At 40.7% G+C, this 12664-nt stretch overlaps 1 protein-coding gene across 2 annotated transcripts in view; it reads right to left on the reverse strand.

The window, feature by feature from the left end:
* Positions 1-12430, reverse strand: part of XB877238.S (provisional ortholog of glycerophosphodiester phosphodiesterase domain containing 5 S homeolog) — a 29312-nt gene extending 16882 nt beyond the window's left edge. The window contains exons 1-4 of one of the 2 annotated variants that reach the window (XM_018250418.2): positions 12279-12430; positions 6291-6496; positions 2136-2239; positions 985-1078 (exon numbers count right to left, since the gene is read on the reverse strand). In XM_018250418.2, the coding sequence (XP_018105907.1) occupies positions 985-1078; positions 2136-2239; positions 6291-6446 (354 nt within the window). In that variant the 5' untranslated portion in view covers positions 6447-6496; positions 12279-12430. Of the gene's footprint in view, positions 1-984; positions 1079-2135; positions 2240-6290; positions 6497-12270 lie in introns of both variants that reach the window. The other variant, XM_018250419.2, reaches the window with a different exon arrangement.
* Positions 12431-12664: the final 234 nt, after the last annotated feature.

A 12664-nucleotide genomic window follows, 5' to 3' on the forward strand; every position in this document is an offset into this window, starting at 1 on the left:
AGACAAACTATCCCTTGCCTTACATGGGGACCAGTAGAGGGGCCACTGGTTTTAATTTTGAGTTCTCCTTTAATATCCAAAAACTCATAGGTCTAATGATAGTTTCACTTCCCCCTGCTCCTGAAACTACCTGTCTCTGATCTGCACAGGCACAAACAGCCTTTATTAGAGAATTGATCTGATAAAGAATAGAAAGAATTGTTACTTGTCCTTACAAATAGACACGGCACAGAAGGTCACCTATGTCTGGGGCCACAGCAGGAAGAAGAAGAAGAAGAAGAAATTCTCACCGTTGAATGTGTCTTTCCTCAGGGTGGGTTTAGAATACATTTCAGTCTGGTTTAGACAAAAACCTGTCTGCCATTAAGGAACTCTATTAGGCAGCTCAGGGTGAAAAAAGGTCAACTAACCCGGCAGTGATATCGGATTGAAAGGATGAGCCGGGGGAAATCGGGCAGAGATAGTGGGATAAGCATCTAAGTGTAGAGTGTATGGCATTGTGGGTACCTCCGGCTTCAGGCTCTGCAGGACATACTAATAAAGGGATTTAGGATGTGTCCAAGTATAAAGGAAAATGGCTCCGTAACAGAATCACTGCTGGTACCTATATCTCGCCGACATGTACAGTCATGCTGAAAAGGGGTCATTGACTTTTAAGCTAAATTTTAGCAACATTTTATCTAATTTACAGTTTTTAACTACTCATCTTTTAATTCTTAACAACAGCGCCACCAGCTGGTCAGTTTCCCACCAGTCTGACCAGCAAGTAGTCAAGGAAGTTGTCAGGAGAAAGAAAGAGGCTGATGTTCTTCTGCTTAGGAAAGATGTGAGAAAGGTTTCTAATTTTATTCCTAAGCAGAAGAACATCAGCCTCTTTCTTTCTCCTGTACATCTATCTTGGAATTAAACGGTTATTTTAACAGTTTACTTATGCTTTAGGAGCTTTCAGAGCCATGTCGGTATAATGTAAAGCACCAAGCTCACCAATAATGTTGCGATGTATCCAAACAGCACCGCTGCCACCACCAGAACTACTGTAGACCACAGGAACCAGTACCCCACTTTTAAATATGAGATCCTGAAAACAGAAGATTGAAAGATTTCTTGCTAACAATGATAGCCTTTTCCATTTCTGCAACCTGAAGGCTCATGCTGTCTAGAGGGGCAAGCAGCCTAAGCATTCAAACCAACAACTCATGACCCTGCTCCATGCAAATAGCACAAGTCTATGTTTGTTTTGTTTTGTCTGCTTGTGGGCAGCTATAAGGGGTCTGGTGGTACAACATTAGAGTACCCTGATATCAATATTTTATACTGTTCATTATATCATATGTGGCTCCAAAAGAAAATGAGGGTTAAAGGATAAGTAAACCTTTAAAATAATGTTAAATTGATGAGGGGGCTATTCTAAGCACTTGTAATTTATATTCATTATTTATCTTTCTTTAATCCCTTTAATTAAGGGATACATGTTCTGTAAATATGAATGAATTTAGTTACAACAGCGCCACCTGCTGGTCAGTTTCCCACCAGTCTGACCAGCAAGTAGTCAAGGACGTTGTCAGGAGAAAGAAAGAGGCTGATGTTCTTCTGCTTAGGAATAAAATTAGAAACCTTTCTCACATCTTTCCTAAGCAGAAGAACATCAGAGCAGCCTCTTTCTTTCTCCTGACAACTTCCTTGACTACTTGCTGGTCAGACTGGTCGGAAACTGACCAGCAAGTGGCGCTGTTGTAATACAATTCATTCATATAAACAGTACGTCTCCCTTAATATCTTGGAATAATAAATACATAATGAATGTACATTACAAAAGTGTTTAGAATAGCCTCCTTGTCAGTTTTACATTCACTTATTTTAAAGGTTTACTTATCCTTTAATGATGGAGGGCGATTTATAATTGCACCAGCTAGGGTCCAGGTAACTACTACCCTGGTCAATGAAGCATTGGATGTGCCGTGGCCCTAACTCATACATTACTGACTACAGAAGCGTATCCCTAATTAATATACGCGTATATCCGTACAAATAAGGGGAGGACTGCTGACAAATGAAGGGTCTTTCTGTTCTTGGAATCAATATGGCATTTTGTGGAAGATACTTGTGTTAGTGAGTCGCGTCAGGCAGTTACTCACCAGTCAAAGTCATTGTAGTCGTTCTTTGCCTCCTGCCAGAAATATAAGAAGACCAAGGAGAGGCAGAAAGCCACAAGCAAAACTATAAAGAACAAGTGCTCCTTCTGCAACAAAGGATATAATTACAATTAATGCATGGAAACATTAAAGGGCAACCAAATCCTGCGCATCGTGTGGATTTATTGTGTTAATAGTTGGTATAAGGCCACTGTATTAATTGCTACAAACAGCAGCTCTGTGCAGAAGTATTGATGCCCTATGGGTCCCAGCCAAGTAGAATAACGATGGGCTGTTATGGAATTACATGGCCTAACTGAACGGTAATATTGTCTGGTGTTCTCACAGGTTCAATATGATAGGACAGTGGTGCCCCAATACTTATTATTAGTACTAGTGTTTTTCTGTTATTCAGGTATAGGATCCATTATCCCGGAAATCTGTTATCCAGAAAGCTCCAAATTACGGAAAGTCCATCTAACATAGACTCCATTATAAACAAATAATCCAAATCTTTAAAGGGATTCGGTCATGATTTTTATGATGTCGTTTTTGTTTCTAAATGACACTGTTTACACTGCAAATAATTCACTCTACAATATAAAATTTCATTCCTGAAGCAGCAAGTGTATTTAGTTGTAATATTGGTGTGTAGGTGCATCTCAGCTCATTTTGCCTGGTCATGTGATTTCAGAAAGAGCCAGCACTTTAGGATGGAACTGCTTTCTGGCAGCCTGTTGTTTCTCCTACTCAATGTAACTGAATGTGTCTCAGTGGGACCTGGATTTTACTATTGAGTGTTGTTCTTAGATCTACCAGGCAGCTGTTATCTTGTGTTAGGGAGCTGCTATCTGGTTACCTTCCCATTGTTCTGTTGTTAGGCTGCTGGAGGGAAAGGGATGATTTCACTCCAGCTTTCAGTACAGCAGTAAAGAGTGACTGAAGTTTATCAGAGCACAAATCACATGACTGGGGTCAGCTGGGAAACTCACAATATGTCTAGCCCCATGTCAGATTTCAAAATTAAATATAAAATATTCAGTGCAGAATTCTGCTGGAGCAGCACTATTAACTGAATAATAAAACAGTAGCTTGTACTTGATCCCAACTAAGATATAATTAATCCTTATTAGAAGCAAAACCAGCCTATTGAGTTTATTTAATGTTTATATGATTTTTTAGTAGACTTTAAAGGAGAAGGAAAGGTTAAAATTAAGTAAGCTTTATCAGAAAGGTCCACCTAAATACACCAGTAAACCCTCAAAGTAATGCTGTTCTGAGTCCTCACTTTTCTTTCCTTCTATTGTGTACTCATGGGCTTCTGTATCAGACTTCTGTTTTCAGCTTAAACCTCCAGGGCTAGGGCTTGAGCATGCTCAGTTTGTTCCTCTCTCCCATCCCTGCTGTAATCTGAGCCCAGAGCTATGAGTGAGCAGGGAGAGACTCAGGCAGGAAGTGATGTCAAACCAAGCTAATATGGCAGCTGCTATCCTAAACAAACAGAGGGATTCTAGAGTTGTTTACTCAGGTATGGTAAAACATTCTACAGAATAAATATAGTGTTATAGCTTGTACTATTGCAGCTTATCTATTGGCAATAAACTGCCTCCATAGCTTTCCTTCTCCTTTAATGCAAATGTTTTCAAGGAAAACTATAAAAGGTCATGGGAAAACCAGGGTCAGACTGGGCAAGTAGAAACCCAGGAAAAGATCCGGTGGGCCCCACTGACCCAGACCCACTTCTCATCTGCTCCTAATGACACTGCCCCTGGCCTTCCCAAATCACATCCATAAATAAAAAATTCAAGGTACATGTGGGGAGGGAGGGGTCTGGCGTGTGTTTGGGGTGAGAGCCCCTGAGGGTCCCAGACCCCCCACAGTCCAACACTGGGAGGAACATTACAATGAGTTGAATAATGTGGAAGCAAAATGGAGAAAAGAGCAGAGAGAACAGGAGGAATAAAGAAAAAGAAAAGAGACAAAGGGGATGAATCAGGACTCATGTGATTGGGAAAGGTACACGGGGAACAGGCAATGAAATGGGAATAAGAAAGATAAGCAGTAAGATCAGATATAAACAGAAACACCAACGTTTGTTCTTATATATATATATATATATTTCATTCAATAATCGAGTCCCATTTACTTGCGTTCTACTAGAAAAATGCACTAGCTCATTACCATGACAACTGTATCCATCATGGAAAAATAAAAGCATAATAATACCTATATAATAACTGTTACAGATAGTCAGGATATTGTTACGTATCAGGTAACAAAAGGAGAAATGAAAGAAATGGCCCATATGTCTGCACCCTCCCATCCAAACACCCCGAAACTCATGTGAAGTGATTCAGTTAAAACATAACCTTTAAGGTTACATTAAAACCAAATGTCCAGTGTGCATGGTTAAAATACCAGGTAGGAGGCTGATTGACAGGCAATAGGTGGGTTCAGGAGTTTACGTGCTAATAGCATCTATAAGGTTAATAAACAGCTGGTAACCAAAATGAGTGGCATATTCAAAACGTCACTACAATAGAGTGTGTTTGCCAAAAAGGTCGCCCAGAGGATACCCCTCACGATGCCAACCCCTTCACCCACTTTGAGATCCCCCCCATGTAGTGGGGAGGCAAACACACTTCCAAAGTTGAAACTGGTGGCCCAAGTCCGTTAAGAAGCAGTGTGTCAAAGGCACATCTGACTATCAAATAGCTGAAGTAAATAACCCACGGACTTTCCTGAGCATCCAACCCCTTCACCCACAAAGAGTCCCCTCCCGATCCGTACAAGTGATTGCCCTTTAAAGTCCCTATCAGCCATCCTGACAACTTCCTTGACTACTTGCTGGTCAGACTGGTGGGAAACTGACCAGCAGGTGGCGCTGTTGTAACACAATTCATTCATATTAACAGTACATGTATCCCTTAATATCTTGGAATAAAAACAAAATAAATAATGAATGTACATTGCAAAAGTGCTTAGAATAACTCCCTCGTCAATTTCACAATCACTTATTTTAACGGTTTACTTATCCTTTAAGCTAGGTCTTTTGCAGGCAATCAGGCTGAAAAAAAAGAAAAGACGCCAGAGTTTTCTGGTGCATTTTCAGCTCACAGAATATAATGTAAGTGACAGAAGATTGAGGAAGATATAGCTGCTTTAATTCACTTCCCTGGTCTGAGGAGGCCAAGGCAACTCTGATGAAAGTAAAATCCTCACTTTAGTGAATTAACGATAGTGCGCCAGAGCGAAAAGTTGCCTGGCGATAGTGTGCAAATAACTGCTAGGGACAGTCTCTTTCACCAGAAAATTGGCGCCTGCACCCATTAGTAAATCGGCAATGTCCCTGCGGGCGGTAACGCTAGCGAATTGGCGCTAGAGTTAGTCACTTTTTTTTTTTTACATTTATTTTATTGCTCAGAAACCCACATTGATGCGTTTCCGAAAACATCGGAAAGTGGCAGAAGACAGAAGGGAACAGAATCGAAATATGACAGATGAAAAAAAATCACAATAAAAAAAACAAGTCTTAGAATGAATGAGGTTTTTTTTGTTTCCAGACCCACCAATCAGAAAGCATTTAAAATTTTTAGATTTGAGAGATTCAGAGTAGAAAGGAAATCAAATGTAACAATGACGAAATATGTGAACTTCCCCTTTATGCATCTAAACATTATCCATTGTGTCTCTAATAAACTCTCCGCTCTTTGTCATGAGGTTAAACGTGGAACTGGTTCATACTGGGTGCTGGGAGGTGCCCCATAGGAATGATACATGGAAACCCCAGGTTCCATGGGTGACTTTCCGGAAATAAAATTTAGGTCTAAAGTGCATGTGGCTTTAAAGGATAAGTAAACCTTTAAAATAAGTGAATGTAAAATTGATGAGGGGACTATTCTAAGCACTTTTGCAACGTACATTTATTATTTATTTTTCTTTAATTCCAAGATATTAAGGGATACATGTACTGTTAATATGAATGAATTTTGTTACAACAGCGCCACCTGCTGGTCAGTTTCCCACCAGTCTGACCAGCAAGTAGTCAAGGAAGTTGTCAGGAGAAAGAAAGAGGCTGATGTTCTTCTGCTTAGGAATAAAATTAGAAACCTTTCTCACATCTTCCTTTTTAGATAGGCCACACCCCTTATATCGTACCAACTTGCAGCAGCATTGTCCCGGCTCTGTTTTCTGGCGCTGATATCGTTTCCATCGGCAGCTGTACAGACCCGCTAGCAAGGATACAAATGGCTGGTGCTCATAGCGTTGCAGGAGACGCCGACGTACAACCTTCAGCTTCCCCAGACGAATCATCTTGAGGTCTCAGGGCCCCCCACACATCTATCGTCACATCATCTGGTCCCCTGCAATTACACATAAAAATACAGGTTTATTAAAAAAAAAAAAAAAAAAAAAAAAAAAACTTTGCCTTTAATTCTGGCTAAATGTAAAACAAGAGCATAAACTGCTGCAAAGCAAAGTAACCAATAGATAAAAGTAGCCCAACACATGGTGCCGCACATTCCCTGATACGCCTGGCAAGACATCAGCCCTGGAGCTGCACAAACAACCAGCGATCGTGGAGTATATCCTGCCTATTACAATATGTGTCTGATGTATCGTTGTTCTATTCTCCCATGTGGATTGCTATTAATAACATAGAATAGACTGAGCACAAATTCCAGAAATAAAGGTTAAATAGAAATGTCCCTGGGCCAGAAACGTATTACAGGTATTACCTGTTATCCAGAATGCTCGGGACCTGTGACTTCACTGATAATGGATCTTTCCGTAATTTGGATCTAGAAAAACTATACCCCCCAAACAATGTAGGTCTCTATAGAAAGATATTGCATAAAACAGCTCATGTGTAAAACCCTGCTTCATGTAAATGAACCATTTTCATAATAATATACTTTTCTAGTAGTATGTGCCATTGGGTAATCATAAATAGAAAATTGCCATTTTAGAAAATAAGGGCCGCCCCCTGGGATCGTACGATTCACTGTACTCACATACAAACCAACAAACCATACTTTTTAGGTCACATGAGCCAATTAAAAGCATGTCTTTTGCTTCAACATTTCTTCCTGTTACTGTTAGAGCTGCAGTATTTCTGGTCAGGTGATCTCTTCCTGTTACAGTTAGAGCTGCAGTATTTCTGGTCAGGTGATCTCTTCCTGTTACAATTAGAGCTGCAGTATTTCTGGTCAGGTGATCTCTTCCTGTTACAGTTAGAGCTGCAGTATTTCTGGTCAGGTGATCTCTTCCTGTTACAGTTACAGCTGCAGAATTTCTGGTCAGGTGATCTCTTCCTGTTACAGTTAGAGCTGCGGTATTTCTGATCAGGTGATCTCTTCCTGTTACAGTTAGAGCTGCAGTATTTCTGGTCAGGTGATCTCTCCTTGTTACAGTTAGAGCTGCAGTATTTCTGGTCAGGTGATCTCTTCCTGTTACAGTTAGAGCTGCAGTATTTCTGGTCAGGTGAACTCTTCCTGTTACAGTTAGAGCTGCAGTATTTCTGGTCAGGTGAACTCTTCCTGTTACAGTTAGAGCTGCAGTATTTCTGGTCAGGTGATCTCTTCCTGTTACAGTTAGAGCTGCAGTATTTCTGGTCAGGTGAACTCTTCCTGTTACAGTTAGAGCTGCAGTATTTCTTGTCAGGTGATCTCTTCCTGTTACAGTTAGAGCTGCAGTATTTCTGGTCAAGTGATCTCTTCCTGTTACAGTTAGAGCTGCAGTATTTCTGGTCAGGTGATCTCTTCCTGTTACAGTTAGAGCTGCAGTATTTTTTGGTCAGGTGATCTCTTCCTGTTACAGTTAGAGCTGCAGTATTTCTGGTCAGGTTATCTCTTCCTGTTACAGTTAGAGCTGCAGTATTTCTGGTCAGGTGATCTCTTCCTGTTACAGTTAGAGCTGCAGGATTTCTGGTCAGGTGATCTCTTCCTGTTACAGTTAGAGCTGCAGGATTTCTGGTCAGGTGATCTCTTCCTGTTACAGTTAGAGCTGCAGTATTTCTGGTCAGGTGATCTCTGAGGCAGCACACAGACCATCACAAAATGGTAGTTCAAGGCAAGAGATGTAAAAGGGAAATATTTACTTAAATATATATTCCAGTTTGGTAAGATTCTTTAATATGCCACTTAATATGATATAAACTATCTGTTGCTTAAGTATTCATTTTGGGGGGTATAGTTTTCCTTTAAGTCTACTAGAAAATCATATAAACATTAAATAAACCCAATTGGCTGGTTTTGCTTCCAATAAGGATTAATTATATCTTAGTTGGGATCAAGTACAAGCTACTGTTTTATTATTAGAGAAAAAGGAAATTGTTTTTTAAAAATTGGATTATTTGGATAAAATGGAGTCTAAGTGAGACGGCCTTTCCGTAATTTGGAGCCTTCTGCATAATGGATTTCAGGATAACAGATCCCATACCTGTATTACAAATTTACTGGTAAGTTTATTGCCCTGGCTCTAGCTGCTTATTTACCGGCCAGGTGACTCAAATATCGGCCGGGTAGCAACCCCACTTGCATGTAAAGCATTGTAGGGACTGGAGTCTTGGCTGGAGTATAACTGGCGTTTGCCGTGTTGTTTCAACAGTCAGAACAAGCAGTGCAGTGTATAGGAATGGTCAGACAGGTGCGGCTTTCAACAGCAATTACTTTTTTCAATAACTTTAATACCAAGGACAATTAAAAATGAAGTTCTATTGGAGAGGCACTCACAATGGCTCAGCAGGTGCTCATCCCATAAGTAACTGGATATTATTTGCTTTGCTAACAAAACACCTGATTTCACTTTTCTGCAGCGCTGGAAAGTAAACGCCTCGCCTTAATCTTGCGGAAATAAACACCATCAAAGCCGGTTTGGTGTTATTAACCTAAATATTTGCAGCGACTGCAAAGGCCAAGTATTTCAGGGATTTTTGTTTTTTTGCAAACTAGAAAATCTGCATTACTGTTGTACAGTAGGTACAGTCGCCGCCTCTCTTATGAAATAAACATGTCAGGCCTCCGATGAATAGGGTTACAGAATAATCAATATGTATCTTTCCAAAGTAGGTCACCCCCCCGTACAGTCACTAAAGCCCCCACAAATAGAAATAAGGTAGAAATAGTTACATTTGGTTAAAAAAAGACAAGAGTCTCCCTCCAAATGAAGCTAGTGTGTGTGTAATATATATATATATATATATATATATATATATATATATATATATATCTCTATACATGCTCATAATCCACAGACCTATCTATACACTAACCATAAAGAACCCCCTGCACTGCTTCAAAGTTCCATTCCTCTTGTCTAAATAGGTGACCTCTGGTCCCCCACTATTTGTCTATAATGTCCTCTAATGTACTTGTAAAGTGTAATCATGTCCCCTCTCAAGCGCCTTTTTTACAACCCCAACCTTGTCAGTCTCCCCTCATAATTTAACTCTTCCCTCCCTCTAACCAGTTTAGTTGCACTTAGTCTCTGCACTCTCTCCAGCTCATTTATATCCCTCTTAAGGACTGGAGTCCAAAACTGCCCCCATACTCCAGATGAGGCCTCACCAGGGACCTATAAAGAGACACAATTATGTTTCATCCCTTGAGTTAATGCCCTTTTTTATACAAGAACTTTATTTGCTTTAGTAGCCACAGAATGACACTGCCCAGAATTAGACAACTTGTTATCTACAAAGACCCCAAGATCCTTCTCATTTAAGGAAACTCCCAACACACTGCCATTTAGTGTAGAACTTGCATTTATATTATTTTTGCCAAAGTGCATAACCTGCATTTATCAACATTGAACCTCATTTTCCAGTTTGCTGCCCAGTTTTCCAGTTTAGACAAATCACTGTGCAAAGAGGCAGCATCCTGCATGGAACCTATAGTTCTGCACAATTTAGTCTCATCTGCACAAATAGAAACAGTACTTTCAATGGCCACCTCCAGGTCATTAATAAACAAGTTGAAAAGCAAGGGACCTAGTACAGAGCCCTGCGGTACTCCACTAACAACACTGGTCCAATTAGAAAATGTTCCATTTACCACCACTCTTTGTAGTCTATCTTTTAGCCAGTTCTCTATCCAGGTACAAATACTATGTTCCAGGCCAACATTCCTTCATTTAACCAGTAACCTTCTGTGTGACACTGTATCAAATGCTTTAGCAAAGTCTAAGTAAATCACATCCACTGCCATCCCAAAATCAAGAATCCTGCTTACATCCTTATAAAAGGCAATTCAATTAGTCTGGCAAGATTTGTTATTCAAAAAACCAAGCTGGTACAAACTCATAGTTCTGGGATTTTCAATGTTGTCATCTTATCCCCCTTCCAAAATCTTTCCTCCCACTGATGTCAGACAAACCAGCCTATAGTTTTCAGTCTGAGAGCAGGATCCCTTTTTGAATAGCGCCACCACATTAGCATTTTGCCAGTCTCTTGCCACCATGCTAGACCTCAGTAAATCCTAAATTAAGTAAAGAGGCTTGGCAATCTCAGGGCTAGGTGCATTTAGCACCCTGGGATGAATACCAACCAGCCGAGGAACTTTGTTGTAGTCTCTTTTAAAAATTGCTTAATGTAGGAAGATCCAAATTATGGAAAGATCAGTTTTCCAGAAAACCCCATATCCCAAGCATTCCAAATAACAGGTCCCATACCTGTATCCGTAATTTGGATCTTCATACCTTAAGTCTATTAGAAAATCATATAAACATTAAATAAACCCAATAGGCTGGTTTTGCTTCCAATAAAGATTAATTACTTCTTAGTTGGGATCAGGTACATGGTAATGGTTAATTATTACAGAGAAAAGGGAAATCATTTTTAAAAACTTGGATTATTTGATTATAATGGAGTCTATGGGAAACAGCCTTTCCGTAATTCGGAGCTTTCTGGATAACAGGTTTCCGGATAGCGGATCCTATACCTTTATATCATAAGATTAATAAGTAATCCCGTATAAACTGCATGAAATAAACATTCTAGCTGCTATTCCTGTTTCTCCTCTAATCACAAATCTTTTCTTCTTATCCTCCTGCTATTAACTAACTAGGGATGCAAATTCCTCTGCCCCCACAGCCAGTGTAAATTACAACTCCCTGCATCTATAGCTCGTGGTTTACTAATCTGACATCCCTGGTATAAACAACAGAAACCAGATGTCAAGTATTTATTCCTGATATCCATTAGTGGGTTAAAATGCACATTGACTCCAGGATTAACTAAGGGCAGAGAGGATGCTGGGAGTTGGGCAGAGAGGATGCTGGGAGTTGGGCAGAGAGGATGCTGGGAGTTGGGCAGAGTGATTAGCACCCCCTAAAGAAAGCTCTGTCCACCCAAGAACCTACTCCTTTCTACTTTATAGAGCCAGTTATATAGACTGTACCACATCACACATAGGGGGGGAACCAAAACCAAAGGATCCTCTAGACATTTGTTTGACAAAAGCCAAAGCGCCTTATTGATCTGCCTCATTGATCCGTTATAGACTGGCTGAGCCACTGGCCAATCTGGAAATGGGATCACTCTTTGAGGGATGGAAAGGTAAAGAGGGACCACCTAAATATTGTCTCCCACCCCCATCTCAACAGAAAGTGAAATCTGCTACAGGTGATAGGGAAATGCTTAGAACTGAATTAAGGTTATAGAGAGGTAAATAGTAGATGAGGCCGACCAAAGACTGAAACACAGAACAGCCCAAGTCATAACTACATTAAACATGTACAGTCAGTGTAATACAATACAATAAGGTGTTAATAGGGGTGCATGGGATATAGAACACATATACACTGGTAATCGAAGGGTTAATAGGGGGATATATCATTGAGTGAGTGGGATACACAGGTGACTGAGGGGTTAATAGGGGGATAACATGTGAATAGGATATATAACATACATATATATACACACACAGGTGATTGAGGGGTTACTTGGGAATACATTGAGTGAGTGGGATAAATGTAAGAGGGGGAGGGGAAGAAGCACAAATTTGTCATTCCCCCCCAGTATCACAGTGAGCTCAGACACAGCTGGTGCCCAACCCCCACATGCCAGTCTGCGCCCCCAGTGCCCGGCTCTCTCTCCCACAGTCTCCCACCTACCTACCTACCTACTTACCCACCTACTCACCTACTCACCTGAGCCTCGGCCTGGAGACCCCGTGACTCTGCAGCTGCAGCCCCGGAATGAATGGCCAGACTGATATTGGGAGAGGGGGGGAATGTACAGCTCTGGCTCCACCCACTGTGGGAGGATTTTGAGAGAGAAATCAGTGGCAGGCAGGGGAGAGGGACACAGAGCTGACTATCACTCCTGCTACAAGTCACATGCTGCAGCTGCTGCACAACCTCTTGGGGAAATAGCAATGTCCTACTGTGTTTGTGAGTCGCATCATGTAAGTGTGACTATTGGCTTAGATACAGTCCCTTGCAGGTGCCACACAAAATGGCAATTATATATTTATCTATCACTGAAATAAATATCCCATAAATACCATTTATCCCTATAGCGATCAGTGTTGGAC

This window comes from Xenopus laevis, chromosome 2S, assembly GCF_017654675.1.
Source record: "Xenopus laevis strain J_2021 chromosome 2S, Xenopus_laevis_v10.1, whole genome shotgun sequence".
Classification (NCBI taxonomy): Eukaryota; Metazoa; Chordata; class Amphibia; order Anura; family Pipidae; genus Xenopus; species Xenopus laevis.